Source organism: Ctenopharyngodon idella, chromosome 19 (assembly GCF_019924925.1).
Source record: "Ctenopharyngodon idella isolate HZGC_01 chromosome 19, HZGC01, whole genome shotgun sequence".
Lineage (NCBI taxonomy): Eukaryota > Metazoa > Chordata > Actinopteri > Cypriniformes > Xenocyprididae > Ctenopharyngodon > Ctenopharyngodon idella.
The window spans coordinates 14199902-14224680 of NC_067238.1; the positions used below are offsets into that span (position 1 = coordinate 14199902).

The following is a 24779-nucleotide window of genomic DNA, read 5'->3' on the forward strand; positions in this document are numbered from 1 at the left end:
ATCTGTGAAAATGTGACTAATTTTAACAAAATAAGAGAGATCATAAAAAATGCATGTTATTTTTTATTTAGTACTGTCCTGAGTAAGATATTTTACATAAAAGATAGTCCACAAGAAGATACTTGCTTGTTTCCCGGAAGACAAATTGAGTACAATTTACCTTGATCGTCAAATTCAAAAAGTTTTCACCCCCTGTCTTCCGGGAAACTTGCAAGTATCTTCTGTTGCTTCCGAAGGGCAGTGCTAAATGAAAAAAAAAAAAAAAGATATTTCAAACAAAATAAGAAAAATGTAGAAATCTTCATCCTGTTCAAAAGTTTTCACCCCCTGGCTCTTAATGCATTGTGTTTCCTTCTGGAGCATCAGTGAATGTTTGAACCTTTTTTAATAGTTGTGTTTGAGTCCCTCAGTTGTCCTCAGTGTGAAAAGACGGATCTCAGAATCATACAGTCACTGCTGGAAAGGGTTCAAATATGCAAAAAATCATTGAAAACTGAAGAATCTGCAGGACCTGGAGGATTTTTCTGAAGAATATTGGGCAGTTTAACTGCTCAGAACAAACAAGGGACTCATGAACCACCATCACAAAACAAACAAACAGTCATGGATCATCCAGGTAACCACACACAGTATTAAGAACCAATGGTTCACAAACTTTTGAACGGGGTTAATAAATTCAGCTATTTTTTTGTCTTGTGGACTATATGTAAACATATTTTATGTTTATATTAATCATTTGTCACAAACATTTAGAAAAAACAGGCCTAGATAGTGTCACTTCCTTACTGGAGAAAGGAAAAACACTTCAATTCAGAGATGTCAATCACTGACTGGAGACTGGAGTGACATTTGAGATGTGAAACACTGCAGTAAACAAGAATACTGAAAACTGAGATTGCATAATTGGGAGCGTTGAACTTAACATCTCACGACTGCTCCCTGGAGGAGGAAGCTAGATGAACAAATGACAGCCATCCTGGTAGCTAGTTTGTTGCTAGTCCAAGACATGTGTGCGTCTCAATCAGCTCCATAGTTCAGGGCACTGATCAGGGAGTCAGCCATTCGCAAAATCCTTCCAGTGCACTGAAACGTTCGCTCCCTAAGAAGTCCTACAGTGAGAATCGATGCTCACTATGTTCCCTTTCTGAGTTCTGAGGCGTGAAAATCATAAATCATGTGCGCTATCTCAATACAGATAATGACACAGAATAGATGTTTTTTAAAATACAAACCATTATTTACTTATATTTCAGCATAAACATACATTGCTAGACAGATAATGAGCATAATCTAACTAACATTTATCATTCATTTACGGCTGAAATGTTGCACGTATATGTAACAAGCAAAGTATTTATCATAATGTACTTTAAATAACATTAAAAAATAATGTCAGAAAGATATCAGCGCTGCTGTTGTTCATAACTACCAGTAATGATGTTGTACAATGAGGATGTTGTCATGTTGCTAGAAATAGAGTCATCAGTGTCCCAGTGTGTAGTGAGCCCTGGGTCCTTATTTACCAGTGCCCGACCTCACGTAAACGATGACTCATGACCTAGGAAGCTAGGGAGCTGATTGAGATGCACACATGGTTTACATATTTGCACAAGTGAGAAACCAGCTACCATGTTTCAAAGCAACCACCAGTTTAAACTGGTCAGAGTAAACTAGAAAAAATACATTTACACAATCATCACATGACCCTTTTAAGATGAGTCAATTTTCCACTAATTATTCACATTTTTTTCTTTTTCTTTTTAACACTTAAAAGATTATGAAAACTCTTCTGCATCTGCTTTTATATTCCGACGGTTTCTGCAAACACCCAACCTGAACAAAAGAGCCTAGAGAAATTAAAAAAAGGGCAGAAATAATACTGAATAACATTTCAGTGATGTGGATTTTTCAATAGTGAGAACTCAAAAAAAAAATTGTTTGCCTATATTTAATAATATTAGATAAAATTAGGCTATATATGTATGTATGGTATCTGACTTATAAATCAGCCCGCCACTGAAGTAACAGATAAACATGTAGCATAAATGTGAACACTATGCCTGACTCAGTTTAGCACTAATGACAAATGTTTTGTGGGTTAAATTAATGTACACTGATTGAGAATACACTTCACTAGTTTTATTTTGTTTGTATGCTGTTCAGAGGTAACAGAGAGATAGATGTGATCTGGTTAAAATAGGTGGACATAGGCTACTATTAAAGGCACACTATGTACATTTTCGCTGCTAGAGGTCGCCTATTCAAAACAAAGGCGTAGCTTGATGATGCAGAGATTGAGCACGGAATCATGGGAGATGCCGTCTTCATGTCTACAGCCGTTGGAAAGAATCGGGATGTTCATGGATGATATTATTAACGTTACTGTAGTATGAAGCAGAGCAGGATCGAATGCTGCAGGAGTGGAGCGAGGCCGCTGAGCGATTGCTAATGAGAGACGAGCGTGACACATGGCTTGAGAGCAGCGGAGCTTTTATTTTTTTGTGATGAACTTTTTATTTAGTTTTAACACAAAATGTACAATTTACTTTGTTATATGCCAAATAGTATGCATGTATACTCATGTATATAAAATAAACATCACCTTTCAAACTATATACAATTGAAAAAATATAAAAACACAAATAAAATACAATTGCAGTAATGTTGTTGTTAAGACCGCAGCGGAGCTTTTATTATGCCACAGTCGCTGCTTCTGCTTCTTCCGGTCAAGCGTATGTGTATGTCCTGGTTAAAATTGCTTATTTCTCTGGATTTAAACATTCTTGGAAACACCTGGGATAATGTAAGTACAGAAGTCAACAAAATATATAACACTGTACTAGTGGTTTTGGGATATTTTAATCCAAAAATCTTACATATTGTGCCTTTAAGGGGCTGTTTACACGGCACCGTTTTCGACTAAAAACGGAAAACTTTTTACGGGTTTTGGCCGTTCATTTACACGACAACGGCGTTTTGGTGGCCTGAAAAAAAGCACACTTTTGAAAATGGGTTTAAAAGTGCAAGTTTTTGAAAATGACACCTTTGTCATCTCTGTGTAAACTGCAAAAACGTGAATCTGTGAAAATGGTGATTTCATGCACGTGCTTATTACGTGTTTAGTCTATCCCAGAGCCGTTGAAAATCATATTTAACGGCTCTGGTCTATCCACCTTATTTTTCAGCGTGTTTTCTGTATGAATGTGCCATACTAGTTTATTAGCCACTATAGGGAAATAACGAGTAGAATATCAAAGTGCAGTAAACTGTAAAAATAAGGTGGATAAGCATGCGCATTTGGCGCGAGTGCTGTGTAAAAGAATGCGTATGAGCAGACGCGTAATCTTTCTTTACAAAGTGGCATCGCCAACTACTTGTCTGGCATGCGTAATACAGCGTTTTTAGTCATTTTCCCGGATCCGCGTGAACGGGGATAGTTTTGATAACGTTGCCATCTGTACAAAGAAAAAACTTTTACGTTTTTAGCACATCGTTGTCGTATAAACGTACCCTAAGATGAAATAAGATGAGAATGTTTTTACCAGCGACAGTGTAAACTTTTTTTATATATATATATACAAGTTCATGACTGAGCTGAGGCACAACAGTTGTCAAACAGCAAGCATCATGTCTTAAATCGCCCCTATACCCTTAAATAGGGCACTATTTGAGAGGACAGCCATTTGTAGTGGTGTCCGAAACCATAGTAGACGGTACTGAGTCCACTCATTCAATCCCACAACTTGAATGAATTCCCGCGTCTCGCCTGAAGATGGCGCCCGCAGCTGAATCATTCATCCATACCTTTTTCCAAACCGCTGATCCAATGTGGCCTACAGAGTGATATCCATACAGGTATAAATTCCTTTTTAATTGATTATTAAATTGTTTAATTACGGTTTATGCATGCTAGTTTCCATGACAGAGTTCAAGATTTAAATCTTTTAATCTTCCTACAGTAGCCTACTGGGGCTGCCAGTTTGCTAAAATGTTAAACAGCAAGCACAAACTATGCAAACGCGGCAGACCTTCAAGCGCGTTCATTGTCCGAAATCACTCACTCGTTTTCATTAACTCCTTCAGTGGACTATATTAGTAATGTAGGAAATGGTGAATGAGGGTTGCCTTCTTTGATTTGATTGGCCATCCCAGTCATTTTGCCATTGGCGAGCGTTGTTAAGACCGTTGATTGGCTCAGATGGCATGGTACAAAGTTTTTGCATAACCAAAGTACAGTTATTATTAAGCATTTATTTTACTAATTTTATTATACACCATGTAAAAATACTGAGGTTCGGACCTTGGGTACCCAGGGCGGATGCTAGAGGGGAGAAAGGTGTTGATTTCAACCGATTTCAACCAAAGGGGTCCAGACCAATACCCTGTAATCAGTACGGCCATGAGGAAAGAAGGATATGAGTCATGTGCAGGAAATGTTGAAATCCACAATAAAAGGAAGTATGGTTCAAATGGTTAAGATATAAATCTAAGATACATGTGAGGAAGAGTTATAATTTTTGTGAAATCGCTGATTAAATCATGGCTTTTCTGCTGAGTACCTTAGTGCTGCTTTTAGGAGTCCAAGGTAAGTCCTTTTAGGAAAAATAATTCAATTTTGTATACTAAATAATGTGTTGGTTCTTTAAATTATTCTAGGGAATAGGATTCTTTCAAAACATTATTCCTGCTTTGTCAGTCATAATTATTTTTTATTATTTTTATCACACTGAGAAAGGTGTCCTAGTGATTGTTAAAAAAAAATATCGCTTTTAACAAATATTTTGAAAGAATACTAAAAGTAGCCTATATGAGTAGGTGAACCATTGTGATGACATCATAAAACAGGTAACACTTTACAATAAACATAGCCTACATAAATAATCATGTAGACCTACATATACCTGAAATAATACTTACTTCAACATGAACTCATGATTAGTGAAGATATGAACTAATCATGAACCAATGAAGAGCTATCCTATCTTCACTAATCATGAGTTTAAGTATTAATTAATAATTCATGTACATAACATTTATTGTAAAGTGTTACCATAGATATTGATTTATTATCTTTACAAGACACTCTAGTTGTAAAGATAATAAACAGTTCAACATTACATCCCCTTGAAATTATAAGGTTCTAGATTTTTTTTTTTTTTTTTCTAAATAAAAAGTTCCAAAATGTACACAACATTAAAAAAAAAAAATCACATAATGTAATTAATTCCAAGGGGACGATTAATCAATTCACTGACGTCAAAGTGATATTTACATAACTGTGCTCTTCTGACATTGCAACAGAGAAGGATTTCTGATGTTTCCTCTCTCCAGACATCCTCTTTTTTTCTTCAGTGTATTCACTTTGAAATATGGAAGCTTGTTTCCACCAGGGAATAAAAAAATAAAGTAAACTGTGACTTTTTAGATCACAATTCTGACTATTTAGAATTGTGAGATATAAACAAGCAATTGTGAGCAGGGGCGCATTAATGCACAGGCTTCCATGGGCTACACTGGGGAGAGGCCTACTGGCTGCAGTTGTAATGCTGTAGTGCAGGGGCCTCTGGAGAATTGTGATATAAACTCGCAATTGTGAGAAAATAGTCAGATTTTTGTTGCAATTGCCTTTTTGATTTTTTATTCTGTAGCAGAAACATTTTTATAATAGCATATAATTACTGTATATAATATACTGATAATGCAACACAGTCTTGTGAATGCTGGCTATTATCTTATAACAGTCCATTGCATGGTATATTTGTGTACATCTTTTGAAAGCAGACAGTCTACATCTGTATAGCATATCGAAACAAACACAAAGCATGGGATTCTTATCCATGGTATGCAGAAAGAAAAAAAGTAAAACACTGTAAACTGTGCAGTTATTAGGTATAGAAGTAGGACACAAGTTCTCAATTTCGCTGAAGATTTATTATTGCCTCATCATCATCATCAGCTCTTTGAATCAGTGACAGTTTGTTGGAACCCACTGACCGGCCAGAACTGATATCTACTGTTCAAGAGCACGCAATATATACTATATATATATATATATATATATAATCACTTCTGTATCTCACAGAAGTGAGTACACCCCTCACATTTTTGTAAATATTTTATTATATCTTTTCATGTGACAACACTGAAGAAATGACACTTTGTTACAATGTAAAGTAGTGAGTGTACAGCTTGTAAAACAGTGTAAATTTGCTGTCCCCTCAAAATAACTCAACACACAGACATTAAAGGGTTAGTTCACCCAAAAATGAAAATTCTGTCATTTATTACTCACCCTCATGCCGTTCCACACCCGCAAGACCTTCGTTCATCTTCAGAACGCAAATTGAGATATTTTTGCTTAAATCCGATGGCTCCGTGAGGCCTACATAGGGAGCAATGACATTTCCTCTCTCAAGATCCATAAAGGTACTAAAAACATATTTAAATCAGTTCATATGAGTACAGTGGTTCAATATTAATATTATAAAGTGACGAGAATATTTTTGGTGCGCCAAAAAAAACAAAATAACGAATTATTTAGTGATGGCCGATTTCAAAATTAATGACAAAATTTTCATTTTTGGGTGAACTAACCCTTTAATGTCTAAACCGCTGGCCACAAAAGTGAGTACACCCCTAAGTGAAAATGTCCAAATTGTGTCAATATTTTGTGTGGCCACCATTATTTTCCAGCACTGCCTTAACCCTCTTGGGCATGGAGTTCACCAGAGCTTCACAGGTTGCCACAACAAGTTTCTCCTTCATCATTGCAGTGTCCAAGCAACTGTAAACTTTTGTCAGCACAACGGAAGGCCCGCCTCTCCATTCATTTGATTGGACAATGGAAAAAAACGCGAATGACGTTGGGTGCTTTTCTGCTCGGAGTTGCTTTTTTTTTTTTTTGTTCAACTTCAGGCGCTCAGAGCGCTCCTGCAAAAACGTGAGGCGCCCGGGGTGCATAAAAGAGCGCACAAAACACTCACTGCCAATAGAAAACAATTTTAAAAAGGCGCCTCTCACTGCAAAAAAAAAAAAAAAAACGCGTTCTGTCTGATCGGGGCCTAAATATGCTTTCCATTGAAGCGAAGGAAGTCTGGTTTCAAACAGTCTGCTCCGGTCCAGAGACACGATAGCACAGAGCGGATGATATGCGTGAGTCGGCGCAGACCATAAAACGTATCAGACCCATTTAAATTATGCATAGAAAGCTATTTTTAAAGCGATATGAAGGAGAAACGGTTGGAGATTAGAAAGAAAATTTTGGCTTTTCCGAGCTGAACGGCTCTGGCCGTGCTATGATGTAAATAAAACGCTATTGGCTATTTATTTTTAAAATATAAAATAAAGATGTTTAGACATCACCACATTGAATTTGGGTAACATTAAAGCCATGGTGGTAATGAATTTCGATATCCTCTAATGCCGCCTTGTCGGATTTGGTGACCCTGCTGGTGATCTGCAGCAGTTTATATCTGACAGAAATTCTTTCTAAAATACAGCAAGTTTAGATGCAGTTTGTACTGTGTGAACATCGGACCTAAATGCTAATCTACTATGACCAGCACAGTGCCTTTATATTAAATTTCCACACAAAAAATCATTGTTTTCTCATCTTAATGTCATTCCAAAACCCGTATTGATGGTATTCTTCAGGCCAATTCACTGCACCAACAGAAGGCGACAGACACTTCGTTAGGTTTTGTCGAATCAGTTTGTTCCCCCCGTCTGCAAGTAGGGATAACTGCAGGATGGAGCAGTCGGCATGCCAAAAGGTTTGGCCGTGCCGAAAAGTAGGGCGTGGAGAAAGGTCTTTTATGATTGGTCGACAAAGCCATCTGTCAGGGTGTAGGGGTATAGGGTTAAGGGTAGTTTCAGTTGGACCGATTCACCTTTCGGGATGCCTCCTTATGGCATGCCCATTGCTCCAGGCTGCAGTTACCCCTGTCATGTCTGTTGGCGCCTGATGGAGTTTGTTTTCGCCGATTGTACATGTTGAGTCTGTGCTTGTCGGGTCGTGGGATGTCTGAGAAGTGACGTGCTGTAATCTGGTGTCTGTGTTGGTCAGCAGCATCTGTCGCCGCAGTGTGAAATGGCCTTTCAACTTCTTTGTGTTCCAAACAAAATTTTTCTAGAGTAATATATATTTTATGACTCACAGGTACCGATTCTTTATGGACAGTACAGAAGATAACAGCTCAAATTGGGGGATCTGTCACCATTCCCTGTCACTATCATAAAATGCACAAAGATCTTCCTAAGTATTGGTGCAAAGGAAAGAACTGGCTTTTCTGCAGGACAATACAACCAACCAGCCAAGAGAAGCAACCAGGCATCAGCTTTTACAACAGCCCAGATGAACTGGTAACAACCATGACGATGACAAACCTACGTAGCAGTGATTCAAATCGCTATTGGTGTACTGTGAGGACTCAAGGTTCTGTTTTTAGAACATCTCTAGAACTTACCGTCACTGAGGGTAAATGTTATTGAGATATTTTAGCACCACTATGAGACATTTGATGGTTCCAAGAGTAATTGATTTTGTCATTTGATTATTTTCAGGTACTCCAGATCTGTCAGTGGCCAGCAACAGGGTGTCAGGTGAAGAGGGCGGCAATGTTACCGTCCAATGTCTGTACAGTGACAAACTTACAGATGATGAGAAAAAATGGTGCAGAAGTGGAGAATTGCACTCCTGTCAAACAGCTCAGGATATAGAGCCATCCCCTGGTGCAGCTTTACAGATAAATGATACAAATGATGGTGTTTATACAGTGACACTGACAGGACTGAAGAAGACAGATTCAGGCTGGTTTTGGTGTATGGCTGGGGGAGTGCAGGCTCCTGTTCATATTAATGTACATTCAAGGCAACTCACTACAGATGCCAGAACAAGTAAGTTTCAATAACAGTTTTTCATATATATTATGTAGTAGTAACAAATATATTGGATTAATACCATGTCCTTACCAGATGCCACAACATGTATCTTTACCATGTTAATTAGAATTTTTCTCCTAATCAGTCACAATGGTCAGATACAATGAGCGATAGGGGTTTCTGTTTCTGCAACATAAAATGGTTTAATTTGAGTTCATAAATCATTTTTTCATGACTTTATTAGCCATAATGAAAGCAACAATGGATAATTTACTTCAGATCTTAAAAGGTAAGTTCACCCAAAAATGAAAATTATGTAATTTATTACTCACCCTCATGTCGTTCTACAGCCGTAAGACCTTCGTTCATCTTCATAACACAAATTAAGATATTTTTGATGAAATCCGATAGCTCAGTGAGGCCTCCATTGCCAGCAAGATAATTAACACTTTCAGATGCCCAGAAAGCTGCTAAAAACATTTTTCATGTGGTTCTACAGTGGTTCTACCTTAGTACTTTTTTTACTTTTTGTGCGCCAAAAACCCCCAAAATAACGACTTTTCAACAACATCTAGTGATGGCTGATTTTAAAACACTGCTTCATGAAGCTTCGAAGCTTTACGAATCTTTTGTTTCGAATCAGTGATTCGGATTGCATATCAAACTGCCAAAGTTACGTGAACTATTGAAATTTCGAAACACTTATGATGTAACAAAGCCTCGTTTACTGAAATCACGTGACTTTGGCGCTCCGAACCACTGATTCGAAACAAAAGATTCATTAAGCTCAGAAGCTTCATGAAGCAGTGTTTTGAAATTGGCCATCACTAGATATTGTTAAAGTCGTTATTTTGTTTTTTTGGTGCACAAAAAGTATTCTCATCGCTTCATAACATAAAGGTTAAACCACTGTAGTCATATGAACTGTTTTAAATATGTTTTTAGTACCTTTCTGGGCACTGAAAGTGTTAATTATCTTGCTGGCAATGGAGGCCTCACTGAGCCATTGGATTTCATCAAAAATATCTTCATTTGTGTTCTGAAGATGAACGAAGGTCTTACGGGTTTGGAACGACATGAGGGTGAGAAATTAATGACAGAATTTTCATTTTTGGGTGAACTAACCCTTTAAAAATAACAATCATTTCTTAAAATATCTTTAATTACACACACACACATAGGCTATATATACATACTGTGTATATGGGATTATTTGTCTTTTTTGGAGAGGAAAATCAAGTTGAGTCAGGAAGTGACAGGGAGGAAAGAAGGGCACAGGATCGGGAAAGGACCATGAGCCGGGACTCGAACTCAGGTCTCCTGAAGCGCTGTTGCAGTATATGTCGGAGCACTGCCTACAAGACTATGGCAGATAAATTGTTGCTTGAATCTTATCGCATTGTCCCTGGTTAGGACACTGTATAAAAGTGCAGTAACATTTACAATTTTTTGTGGGCAAAATCACACAATTTCAATAGGAATCCATTTGATCTGGAATTTTGCGTGAGGGAGATTTACCCATGCAGATATTGCATTGGGTTCTTTTGTTAGAAAGAAAAATGTTAAAGGGATAATTCATCCAAAAATGAAAATGTTGTCATCATTTACTTTACCTCATGTTGTTCCAAACCTGTATGAATCTCTTTCTTCTGCTGAACACAAAAGAAGATATTTTAAAGAATGTTGGTAATCAAACAGTTGACGGCACCCATTGACTTCCATAGTGTTTTTTTCCTATATGGAAGTCAATGGCTACCGTCAACTGTTTGATTACCAACATGCTTTAAAATATCTTCTTTTGTGATCATACAGTTTTGGAACAACTTGAGTAAGTGATGACAACATTTTTGGGTGAACTATCCCTTTAAGACTTTTGGTGGGAATCATCCAACAGATAGCTTACTTGTTTTCTCTGCATATCAAACTGGATTAGGAGAAACATTGTTTGTTCATCATTTATAGGACAGTTGAGTGTAGACAGTAAAGTAGGGGGTGAGAAACTGGGTCCTGTAAACCAACAGCGTATATCCTGAACATATACAGACCACTGCGCCACTGTAGTTCTGACTGTGAAAGTATTTTAACATTCAAGGAATTACATACTTCTCCTTTAAAGATAATGGCAGTGCATACAAATGAAATTATATTACTGCTTTGATCTGTTTAAAACATAGTTTTTTAACTGTGTCTCATCTGACCTTCACAGGACCTTCCACATATACCACAGCACCATCCTTCACTTCAGCTGTGGATGTACACAACCATAATTCAGTCACACCTCTTGTACACACAAAATCACAAAGTACTTCGATTCAGACTGAAAAACCTGACCAGACATCTACAGCATCACCAAAGCAGTTTTATTCTACAATACAGTCCTCAACCTATCTAACTACAACAGAGAACTCAAAAGAGAACCCATTTCACAGCACTGGTACCATTAGGACACCACTAACCAGTAGATCAACAACTCCATATGTTGGTAGTAACTCTACAGTTACTGTATCCTCTAAGGATGTGATATTTGAACCCACACCCACTTATGAAAGCAGGTATGTTCAGAGTATTCTTCTGTACAACATAATGCTATTTCACATCTATTTATCAGACGTTTTGATACTAGCTGATAACATATCTCTTCGGTTTCAGAGACCTTAATTGGGAGATTGCACTAGTTTGTGGAGGGCTGCTTATATTCTTTGTGTTATCTGGAGTTTCTTGGAAATTGTGGTCATGGCATAGTAAGACCTCTATTGTTATTATTATTATTATATATATAATGCTCTTAATTGTTCAATAAGCATTCACTTGTCAATCAATAATTAAGAGAAATCTTTGCCCTGCCTGTAGTTTTTTGATGAATATTATTTTTCCCTGAACATTTCAGAAAAGGCGATCACAAGGGAGGAAGCAACAGAAATAACAACAGACCTCCATGTAAATAAATCTTTAACAATATCAAAAATATTATTTGACAAAATGCTAAATACGAAATAGAGTACAATTATGAAATAAAAATCATATAAATTGTTCATTTAGACAACATAAACACATAAACAAAACAACAGTAAACTTTGGAGACTTTATTTGCTGACAGCTTTTTTGTTTTATTTGATAGGCAAACGACAAAGATGATCTACTGGTCAATGAATGGACAAATACTTCAGTTGTGCAGTTCAGCACGGACTCAAACACTGTCGTAATATCATAAACTGTTGTAAAGTTGAGACCCCTGGAACACAAAGATGGACTAGAGCAATGGTTTTCAATCCTAGTTCTGGGAACCTGTCGCTCTGCACATTTTGTATGGGTGCATCTGAATCAGCTCCCTAGCTTGTGAATCAGTATATCGTGTACACAAATTCGGTACTAGTGACTGCGAGGACAATAAGGACCCAGGCTCATTACACATTGGGACACTGATGGTGACATGACAACACCCTTGTTGTACAATGTCATTATTTACAACATAACAGCAGAACAAATATTTTCTGACATTTTTTTTAATGTTATTTAAAGTACATTATTTTTACATATAGCTAAATGTTAGCTAGATTATGTTCATTACATGTCTAGCAATGTATGATTATACTGAAATATAATTAACCCTCATCCTCTCCTCGCAAATTGTAACAAATCTTTCCCTTGCAGGTCAAAATGACCTGAAGCCCTAAAGTTATTTCTTTTTTTTTTTTTTTGTCCAGAAAGCTTATTTCATTCCATTTTTATATTTTTTTTCAATTTTTAATGCATGCATATATATATATATTATATATGATATTTCATGACTCTTGCCACTAGATGGCCTCATGGAACAAATGAAAAAGTTGTTCTGCATTGTAAATGAAAAAAATTGGGGGGAAACAACATTGCCCCCGTTTTATGACCTCTTGTTCATTTTAATGGAATTCCTAGGAGTGGGTGTGTGCGTGCATGTGAGTGTTCTATAGTCTCATGCCTTCATTTGTGTGTGTGTTTGTTCTAGATTGTTCCAGATTTATTTTATATGTTTCTGACAAATAAAAAATCCTCACATTCCATTAATTTTGGATTTGTTACTTTTTAAAATTTCAACACATAAACTCCTCGAATCCAGTCGTGTATATTCCGAGTTCAAGTGCGAAAAAAGTCTTTAGGTCTTGGACCACTCCAATGAACACTTAATTTTTAAAAATGTTTTAAAATTAATTTAGGGTCAAAATAACCTGAGGGAAGTATAACGGTATCATTTTTTTTTTAAACATATATGGCAAGTCATTATGTGTATTGAGATGGCTCACATGATTTATGCTTTGCATAACAAAGCATATAGTGAGCATGATGCTTTCTGGTTTTCAACTGTAATATATTTAAAAATATATTATGTGTTTTGCTGTTTAAACACCTTTATAACGATCGCGTTAGTTGAGCCATATGCGCGATGGGCGCCGCCATGTTAGTTTGCGCCGCACAGAGAATCGGATCTGTTGGATTTACAACACGTGAATTAATCCACTTCTCCCGAAATACATGAAAGTAAGTGAGTCGGTGAACTGGGAATAGAGTAAACTTTAAAGTTATTTTCACAATGTGTATCTGATATGAATAAAACGTGTCGTCTAATTATAATGGAAAGGGTTATTTCCGCTTCTATAGACATAATTGTGTATTATACAAACTCTAAATGTATTGTTTTGTTAGTACTCATGTGTATTTAAATGTCTGAAACCTAAAATAAACATTATTTGGTTGAAAACACTGCATTTATGTGATTTATGAAAGCGCTGCGCGCGTCCGTCTCTGGTTTAGCGCCAGCCAAAACTCAAGCATATTTGAATTTGGCAGTTGATCGCGTGAGGCGCTGAACGTTCTAATCACACCGGTGTGATCGTTAGGGATGTGCGATACCACTTATTTTGTTTTCGATACGATACCGATACTTTCAAGGCCAAAATCGCCGATACCGATACGATACCTCTAATCTGAATTTAAGTTATTAAATTATTAATAATTTTAAATCCTTAAATTATTGAATTACTATGAGTAAAATGGGTAATGGTACCTACTTAACATTATATTTGAAAGGTATTTTAACATTCAAATTGCCTTAATTGCAATTTATTAGATTATATTTTTGTTTACACATGGTTAAAATGTTTATTTGTAGTGGTAACCATGGAAATCTACAAATACTATAAGCTTAGTTGAACTATGGTCACTATAGTAATGGTTCAGTTTCATAAGGGACTGCCAGTGACAGGCTGTTGCACCCATAAAATGCAAACTTTGTATTCTGACAGTGTAGTTACAGAACAGAACATCAGTACGAACTTTTAATGTTCAATTTAAATAAATGTAATTGCAAAAACTATGTAGGCTACTATTTCATTTTGTTGTTTGTGAAATAACTCAAACATATTATGTTGTTCTGTCTTCTGTTAAGCATTGTTCAGGACTGCGTTTCCCAAAAGCATCAATGGTTTCTTACAATATTAAACGCATGCAGCCGTTTGAATGTAGTGTCAGCAGTGAGCGAACGCTTTCTGTGATTGATCGGTTCTGACTTGCAGCATTTGCGTGTGTTCAGATGAGCATGAAAATAGTTCTACAACACAATTAATCGCTAACATAGGTTATTTGTCCAATTCAATGCATATTGCATGCATTAAATTGATTGTTAATTAAACAAAATCACTAGTAAAAAAAAACACACCTTAGTATCGATATTTTTATTTGAGCATCGATACTTTCGATACTCAACGTCAGTATCGATATGCCCATCCCTAGTGATCGTACGCTCCTGGGGCCAGCCAAGACTGATCACACTGGTGTGATCGTACACGTCAAAGGGGCATATTTTATGTAATTTTACAGTAAAATACAGTTAAATGTACAGATTTTAGAAGGAAAAAAGAATACAGCTATGATCCGCACTCAGAATTTGAAATCTTTTTTTTATACATTTTTCACAGAGAAATGACACATACGCTTCGGCTCGCAGGCCTTCTTCAGTGTGTTAAGTAGGGCCTAGTCTAATCCCTTCACCCACTATTTAAACAATTAATTATATTGACGTCAGATTAGAAAATGTTAAACATATTTGGTTTTTCAAAATCACTCAACTTCAATTCAATATGTTCGACATCAATTAATATACATACAGTATAATCTTTTTAACCATGTTAATCACATCTCCAGTAATTGCATTAGCTCTAAAATGACGTTTTAGATTTACAACGGAAGCTTGGGATGAGATGTGTAAGAAATTTACAGTTTTTAAAAAAAACTTGACAAATGTCTTGAAATAAAACATTTGAACAACGTCTTGAGGTGTGGTAACCGTAGTATAAGTGGAATAATTATTATATTCTGCAAAAAAAAAAAAGAAAAGAAAAAAAGAAAGCTTTTGTTCTTTGAACCATTTAATTCCTGTCCCCAAACAGATATAAAACAATATTATTTTCCATTGATTTATAATGGTAATAGTTGAGCTGTGAGATTAATTTTGATACATTAAACACAAATGAATCATTGAACTTGTGACAGTAATGCATATACTGGAACCCCCTGACCCACCAGGAATATCACTTGGCCCACCTTGCAGCTCAATGCTATAGCTGGACATGTGGTTAAATGAGTTGTAAAGTTTATTTACTCATGACTTGGGCAGTCAGCCCCCCCCCCCCCCCCCTCCCTCCCTCCCTAACCGCAGTACCAGCTGTTGAGATCTCTGACCACTTTGTAGTGCTTATTCTTTCTAATATAATCACAAGTCCGACAGACATGTTCAAATCCGAATGAGGTAATCTTTGAAACAAAATGTTCTCTCCAGGTGAAGTATTGCATATACAGATCCTCATTTTGGTCCATGAGTCTCAGATGATCAGCCAGTTCTTTTGGGGATGGGAAGTCATCCACATGGATGAAGGCTTCACTTGGAATAAACTGCTCATAGTTCTCTCTCGGTGGGCCAATAACAACAGGAACGGTACCAATATTTAGAGGGTTGAACAGCTTCTCAGTCATGTAGTCTCTATGAATGGAATTCTCAAAGGACAGGTAGAATTTGCAACTGGACACCAAATTTACATATTCATCATTACTAATTCGCTTGTTGAAGTGCCCTCCATGGGTTTCCACATTAATGTATTTCACAAACTCAGTAAAGTAATGTGAACGCTTATAGTTTGGATTATGGTTACTTACTATCCAACAAACTAATTTGCTCTTCTTTGGGATAGTATAGTTTTTCTCTTCCTTTGTAGCCTCTGAGAGCCATCCATAAGGTACTGGAATATCTGAATCTCGGCGGTAACTTGAAGTCAGATTAAACAGGTCCTTTAGCAGGGGATTTTGACCTGAATTACTTGGAGACTCCATATTCCACCATATCCACTTCTGGCAAGTAGGTCGTGGAAGTTTCGGCATGTTGGATAAATCCCAACTGATATCTTTATGATGAATCATAACCCCATGTGCTTGGTTAAACAGACCTCTGTCATCTGTTAAATGACAGCCATGGATATTGAAAGCTGAACTGCAGGATCCAAGGTCAAATCTAGCACCAAAAGGCCACATCCAGATCAACATAATGGTGTCTGGTGGTTCTTTCTCAGTGATAGTCAAGGGTTTTGGTGCAGATATTGTCATCAGGAGTTTGTCCACGTTGTTGTTCACAGTGCACCTGTAGTTCTGCGTCTTAAGAACAGGGAGGCAAGTTTCTTCGGTGATGTTATTTCTCTGGACTTGCTCAGCAGGGTGGTTAAACAAGTTTATGTTAAAATACCCCACTGGTAGGAGATAGTATAAAGAGAGTAGAAAACATGCCAACAAAAATAAGGCAATTATCATCCTCCGAGCAGTTTTGGAATCAGTTTGGGACATTTTTATCCTTCACTAATGCAGGGGAGAAGATAGAGAATGCATCAATAATTGGCTTAAAATATTATAACATTGGCTTTAAAATATATAGTTGTCTAGATTTGTATGGGAAAATGTTCCAGTCTGTCTGTAAGTACAATGTTTATTTATAGACAAAATAAGAGTAAGATCTTCATATGCATTGTGTTTTATTAAATTATGGGCTATTTATACTCTTCCTTCTATGCCGGTGGAATGTTATTTTGCATTTTAATATCTGGTTTGTGTCTTAATTGTAATCTACAGAAATATATCAGACGTCTGCACTCTTTTAATATAATTAAAGGGGTCATAATATGAGAAATCATATTTGCCTTGATCTTTTGACATATTAGAGGTCTTTGTACCATTAAAACATCCTGTAAGTTTCATTGCTTAAAACGTCCTCCTCATTATAAACAAGGGGTTTATTTATTTAAGCTCCAAAAAACAGCGAGATATATCTAAGTGCAGAACCGCAGCGCTATACATAACATGACAGCAATTTTAGGACAGCAGCACCAGGCCAGCAGCCTCAGACCCGCCCCAACCACTAAACCTAACTTCACTATAACTCTAAGCTCCACCATAACGAATGCCTAACCCCACCCCACCACTAACCCTAACTTTGATGAAGTTATATGTGGCATTTGCATATACATTTGTTTATAACTCCCTCCAGAGCAAGACAGTGATAAAGTTATACATCACCACTGGCATTCAGTCACTCAACGGCTGAAACCTAAAGCCGGCCGTTGCCATCTTGGCAGCACGTCACTCCCGGATAACAGAAAATGGGCAAAGAGGCGGGACGTGGGTGGAGCTGAGGTAACGTGACAGCAGCGGCAATCCACCTGTCACTCAAGTGTCCGCATCTTTAATTATGCAGAACTTTAAAGCTTAATATAATTTAAACAGATGAGTTATAAAAATTATTCACCCCCCTCACAGTTATCATAAAGGACAAAATTAGCTATATAGACCAAAATCACAATTTGTACCAGGCTGTAAACATGTTTTTTCTGCTGTAAAGTTGGGCATTTTAACATGGTTCTCAACGAGATTCTGTTCTCCTTTGGAGCCTGTCCCTAGCGGCCAGTCGATGAATTGCAGTTTAAGTCACTTCCGTATTGGTTTCAAGAGAAACGGGGGGAGGTTGCCACTTGGTTTTACCCCAAGTGTTTTTCTACATGTTATGATAGTGAAAAACATATGGATTACTCCGAAGTCTTATCGCGCCGGACAAACCGAGAGAGAAAAGTTTCAAGCACATCACAGACACGTTATGCAGCACTTCTCTTCGAAGCCAGCCATATTCCAGAGAGCTATAGACCAAATATTACAAGGTCTGCCTAATGTCCATTGTTACCTGGATGACATTCTGGTTACCGGGCGGACTGAAGCTGAACACATGGAAAACCTGGATGCAGTCCTTGGACGACTGGAGCAGTTTGGCTTGCATGCAGACAAAGGGAAATGTGACGACTTCAAGAACTCACTGGAATACCTGGGTCACATAATTGACGCCGAGGGTTTGCACGTCACCTGAAAAAGTTCAATTGTCAATGTGCCAACTCCATCCAACATCACACAGCTGAGATCATTTCTTGGCCTGTTAAACTATTATAGGAGATTCATACCCAATCTGGCAACCATAGCAAGCAAACCATGGGAGCACATACATGTAGATTTTGCAGGGCCATGTAAGGGTCACATATACCTAGTCGTAGTTGATGACATCAACAACAGCAGAAAAACAATTGAAGTTTTGCGGAACCTCTTCAGCCATTATGGACTGCCCCAGTTTCTCTTGAAGCCAATAAGGAAGTGACTTAAACTCCCATTTATCGACTGGCCGCAGGCTCCAAAAGAGAGCAGAATCTCATTGAGTCCCATGTTAAAATGCCCAACTTTACAGCAGAAAAAAACATGTTTACAGGCTGGTACAAATTGTAGTTTTGGTCTATACTGCTAATTTTGCCCTTCATGACAACTCTGAGGGGGGTGAATTTTTTTTTATAACTCCTTTTATAACTTTTAAAATCCTTTTAAATTATATTAAGCCTTCAAGTTCTGCATAATTAAGGGCGTGGCCGCTTGAGTGACAGGTAGATTGCCGCTGCTGTCTGTGAGCCCTCACGTTACCTCAGCTAATTCCAGCCGCTGAACTTGGCATCTCTGCCGTATTTGTGCTTTTTTTCTGGATTATTTCATACAAAATAATATGGCTTGCTGTGTTAATGGTCGAGACAGATGTGCGTCTGTGTACATGTGCACACATGCGGAAGATAAACAGAACACACGTTGTTGCATCATCTTGGCATTGGCTAAAAGTCCCCCAGATTTACTACAATGACAATGGCTGGAGAATATGCCTCTCAAAACACCACAAAATCCGACACATATATCAATATTTCATAGATTTAACGCTTTTGTGGACAAAAAGTGCTGTTGTTTGTTTTTCAATGGACGCTCATGGACATTTTAATGTTACCCATGCGAGACGGATTGGATTAATCTTGGGATCGCTATTTCTTTACAAAGGTATGAAGTCTCTTTTTGATTTTGCTTGTTGTCATTTTATAATATTACTGGTGCTGGAGCATCTATATTGTAAAAAAGACACCGTAGATTGACAGTAAACCTTTAGAAATTTCAAATGATATAACTTATCTTTATTAATATATTAGATAGTATATAATCTTTATTAATGTTTTAGATAGTATCTAAGAGAGAAAGGTCCTTAGCCTGTTAACATGGTCACGTCGCGTTAGGCGGGCATGGTTTCAGCAACCAGGCACCTCAGTTCCAGCCACTTTGCCCATTTTCAGTTATCCGGGAGTGACGCGTTTTCGCTTCAAAAATGCTCTTCAGAAATCTACGGGTGAAATAGTCAATAATCAAAAAAAAAAAAAAAGAAATCTACGGGTGACGTCACGGATACTACGTCCATATTTTTCATGCGTCATCTTTTTCGAATACTTAGTGGACTTTGAAAACAGCATTTTCAGATTTATTCAGCTGGGAGAGCGTTTTCAAAAAACTCTGTGTTTGTTGACAAAAATGCTGTCTCTGTGTGGACGGAAGGCCAAAAATGAAGAGAAAAAGATGCATTTTCAAACGAAAACAGATTAGTGTTGACAAGGCCTGGATGTAAGCGTCGCATCAAAAACAAATAGAACCCATTACAGTGCTTCCACAGGTTCGAAAATATATTTGCGGTGGTAGCCGGGTGGAAAATCCTACTACCCACAGCAAAAAATGGTCTACTACATGTGACAAATAACAAAAATGTGTGATTTTTTTTTTTTAACAATATTTTTATTTATTGAAACTAATTTTAATTACATAGGCTACTATTATATTTAATTGCATACTAATAGGGCCTATTATGCATTATTATGCACTTAAATTATGCAAAATTATAGCACTTGAGACAGAGCGCCTTTAGACCACCCCCACACCCGGGACAATCCAACTCTCTCCATTGACTTTGTATTGCGTGAAGCTGCCTTCTTGTCATTTCTTGCTTCTAACAAAAGACAGAACAATGCCTAAAAGCTGTTGTGTGACAGGGTGTACAGCAAACAAGCTAAAAAACAAAACAAAAAACAGAACTAAGGTTTTATAAGATAGCTACCGATCCGTAAAAGCCAGCCTTTTATGAGACAAAAGTGGATACAGTACACGTTTTATTCATAATAAATTTACTAGACGTTTCTTCTCTAAATATGTTTCCATCACGTTTTATGTGCATTTTATTTCGTTGAATAAAAAGTATCCACCCCAGCGAGTGTACGAGTTTATGACATTTATTCACATCTTGTGCAGTATCTTAAAATGTGCAGACGTAGCCGTTTTTTGCCTAATATGTGAGTCATATATATATATATATATATATACATACATACATACATACACACACACACACACACACACACACACACACAGGTACTGATCATATAATTAGAACATCATCAAAAAGTTGATTTATTTCACTAATTCCATTCAAAAAGTGAAACTTATATATTATATTCATTCATTACACACAGACTGATATATTTCAAATGTTTATTTCTTATAATTTTGATGATTATAACTGACAACTAAGGAAAATCCCAAATTCAGTATCTCAGAAAATTAGAATATTGTGAAAAGGTTCAATATTGAAGACACCTGGTGCCACACTCTAATCAGCTAATTAACTCAAAACACCTGCAAAGGCCTTTAAATGGTCTCTCAGTCTAGTTCTGTAAGCTACACAATCATGGGGAAGACTGCTGACTTGACATTTGTCCAAAAGACGACCATTGACACCTTGCACAAGGAGGGCAAGACACAAAAGGTCATTGCAAAAGAGGCTGGCTGTTCACAGAGCTCTGTGTCCAAGCACATTAATAGAGAGTGGAAGGTAAGGAAAAGATGTGGTAGAAAAAAGTGTACAAGCAATAGGGATAACCGCCCCCTGGAGAGGATTGTGAAACAAAACCCATTCAAAAATGTGGGGGAGATTCACAAAGAGTGGACTGCAGCTGGAGTCAGAGCTTCAAGAACCACTACGCACAGACATATGCAAGACATGGGTTTCAACTGTCGCATTCCTTGTGTCAAGCCACTCTTGAACAACAGACAGCGTCAGAAGCGTCTCGCCTGGGCTAAAGACAAAAAGGACTGGACTGCTGCTGAGTGGTCCAAAGTTATGTTCTCTGATGAAAGTAAATTTTGCATTTCCTTTGGAAATCAGGGTTCCAGAGTCTGGAGGAAGAGAGGAGAGGCACACAATTCACATTGCTTGAGGTCCAGTGTAAAGTTTCCACAGTCAGTGATGGTTTGGGTGCCATGTCATCTGCTGGTGTTGGTCCACTGTGTCTTCTGAGGTCCAAGGTCAACGCAGCCGTATACCAGGAAGTTTTAGAGCACTTCATGCTTCCTGCTGCTGACCAACTTTATGGAGATGCAGATTTCATTTTCCAACAGGACTTGGCCCCTGCACACAGTGCCAAAGCTACCAGTACCTGGTTTAAGGACCATGGTATCCCTGTTCTTACTTGGCCAGCAAACTCGCCTGACCGTAACCCCATAGAAAATCTATGGGGTATTGTGAAGAGGAAGATGCGATATGCCAGACCCAACAATGCAGAAGAGCTGAAGGCCACTATCAGAGCAACCTATGCTCTTATAACACCTGAGCAGTGCCACAGACTGATCGACTCCATGCCACGCCGCATAGATGCAATAATTCAGGCAAAAGGAGCCCCAACTAAGTATTGAGTGCTGTACATGCTCATACTTTTCATGTTCATACTTTTCAGTTGGCCAAGATTTCTAAAAATCCTTTCTTTGTATTGGTCTTAAGTAATATTCTAATTTTCTGAGATACTGAATTTGGGATTTTCCTTAGTTGTTAGTTATAATCATCAAAATTAAGAGAAATAAACATTTGAAATATACCAGTCTGTGTGTAATGAATGAATATAATATACAAGTTTCACTTTTTGAATGGAATTAGTGAAATAAATCAACTTTTTGATGATATTCTAATTATATGGCCAGCACCTGTATATGTGTATGACTCATTTAAAATTCTGTACTACTTACATTACCGCATGTATAAGTTTAAGAAACCCACTTTAAAAATGACAGAAAAGCGAATAGCTACCGGTCAAATACAACAGATCATCGTTAAGACATGGCATGGACCATTTTATGGTCCATTTATTTAGCTTCTTAAAGATTTTTAAATTTAACATAGACAGGTTATAGCAAGTTATTGACAACATTATTTCTATTATACTTCATTTTTCTTAACATGTACACGGGTTCTATCTCGCGCACAGCTACATTAGTTAACATGAACTAATAATGAACTGCACTTATACAGCATTTATTAATCTTTGTTAATGTTAATTTCAACATTTACTAATGCATTATTAAAATTTTGTTAACATTAGTTAATGCACTGTGAACTAACATGAACAAACAAGGAACAACTGTATTTTCATTAACTAACGTTAACAAAGATTAGTAAGTAACAAATGTATTGCTCATGGTTAGTTCATCTTAGTTAATACATTAATGTTTAATTAATTAACTTTATTGTAAAGTGTTAGCGATTTCTTAAATGCTTTGCCTGAAATGACAGTTTTATATGGATGTTTTCAAAACACTCAAGTGCAATAGTGATACTGTGATACTGGTGATACTGTTTCCTATAAACTAACGTTAGCCAATCATAACAGAAGCCACATATACATTTGTTTTTAAGTGTGTGTGTGCAAAAAAACACTGACATTAACAGTGAACCTCAAGGAACTTAAAAATAATTTTTTTTTTTAAAAATCCATGTCATGACCCCTTTAAAGTTCTAACAGGAAACAGGCATTATGGTCTAAGATAAGTTATATAAACTGCATTAAAATGACAGAAGTTGTATTTCTCAGGAATTTACCTGTACATACTCTTTCATTATTTTTTGTTTAGTTTCGAAATAACCTTAAAAATATGCTGGTCTTTCATTTCTCTTTCATTATGTTAAATATGCTATTTGTCAAAAGAAACAGATTAAGTTATATAAATTTGCATGGTAATTTTAATGTACACTTCATAAAATGTTTGCATTATATATATATATAATCACTAAAAATCACTATCAACTGAAAAAAATATGTCGACTTACCTGTAATTACAAATGTCGTGAGTAGCCTGAATGATACATAATGATTAGCCAGGTCCATAAATATTGGGACATCAACACAATTCTAATCTTTTTGGCTCTATACACCACCACAATGGATTTGAAATGAAACAAACAAGATGTGCTTTAACTGCAGACTTTCAGCTTTAATTTGAGGGTATTTACATCCAAATCAGGTGAACAGTGTAGGAATTACAATAGTTTGTATATGTGCCTCCCACTTTTTAAGGGACCAAAAGCAATGGGACAATTGGCTGCTCAGCTGTTCCATGGCCAGGTGTGTGTTATTCCCTGATTATTACATTTACAAGGAGCAAATAAAAGGTTCAGAGTTCATTTCTGTAGCGTCGACCAGATGGCAACAGTTCAAAAAGGGAGTGTGCTGGATGTCCATGTTCACAACAAGTTTCAATATAAAAGTCTTTGCGACTGAGTGACTCGCTCATAAAGACAATCTTTGCCGCCATCTAATGGCGTAATAAATGTAACTTTTGTTGCTGTTCACGGTCAGGGACTATTTTTTTTCAGCGGAAGGAAGCCTTTTAATGATTTTACTTCATGAAAGTTGCATTGATACATATTTTTTGGCTTTAATATTTGTATTGTGTGGTAACCGTTTTATAAAAGCAATAAGCCCCCCGCTTATGAACTCACTGTAAACCACGGCTTTTTGGGGCTTATTGCTTTATTCTATGCATACAAAAAAACTATACATAAAAATATAAACATAATTGTAGGAGCCAAACGTAATTTTTAACCACTAGATGGCGGTTTGGACTGGGAGGAGTTATATGATATTTAAACTTCTCATGATTGCGATAAGATTTCTTGCTGCGCGGGATTAAAGTTTGAATGAAAGGCGGATTGCGGTCGGTAACTATATGTACTTTAGGCGGGAGCGGGCGGTCTGACAATAACCCGGTCGCTCCCGAGATGCTTTGACATCAGCGCATCTGTGCCTGAACTTGAAGTGAACAAAACTTTCTGCAGTGGTGGCGTTCAAACAGTAACCAGTTCCCATGTCCTGAGAAACCTGGCAAGATATGTTCTTTGCATTAGAGGTCTGCGCGAGTGCACCTTCAGAGCACATTCAACCTTTGTGATCGGATTTTGGAGGAGAGACGTTCTGAAACGGTCGCCAGTCAGCGTCATCATGTTCTTGCGTGGATGTTAAAGAATATTTCATTTTGCAGTATAGCTTGAAGCCAACAGTTTTCGTTTATAATTTTGGCTTAGCCTATAGTTTTGAGGGACATGTTGTAGGCTATTTAATTTAACCTATTTTTCTCTGTGATATTTAGCCTATTATTCTTTGTGACATTTTTCT

At 37.1% G+C, this 24779-nt stretch overlaps 2 protein-coding genes across 2 annotated transcripts; one reads left to right on the forward strand and one right to left on the reverse strand.

The window, feature by feature from the left end:
• The first annotated feature begins 4363 nt into the window (after nt 1-4363).
• On the forward strand, nt 4364-12924 carry si:ch211-264f5.2 (uncharacterized protein LOC570749 homolog). Its single transcript, XM_051873065.1, has 7 exons — nt 4364-4585; nt 8159-8476; nt 8563-8895; nt 11087-11432; nt 11530-11621; nt 11768-11817; nt 11999-12924. The coding sequence occupies exons 1-7, from the start codon at nt 4540-4542 to the stop codon at nt 12089-12091; spliced, it is 1278 nt and encodes a 425-aa protein (XP_051729025.1). The 5' UTR covers nt 4364-4539; the 3' UTR covers nt 12092-12924.
• Nucleotides 12925-14075: 1151 nt separating this feature from the next.
• Nucleotides 14076-23580, reverse strand: LOC127501185 (4-galactosyl-N-acetylglucosaminide 3-alpha-L-fucosyltransferase 9-like). The gene is made up of 2 exons (XM_051873073.1): nt 23435-23580; nt 14076-16755 (listed from the first exon to the last, which is right to left on the reverse strand). Exon 2 carries the CDS (start codon nt 16741-16743, stop codon nt 15562-15564), a length of 1182 nt encoding a protein of 393 aa, XP_051729033.1. The 5' UTR covers nt 16744-16755; nt 23435-23580; the 3' UTR covers nt 14076-15561.
• Nucleotides 23581-24779: the final 1199 nt, after the last annotated feature.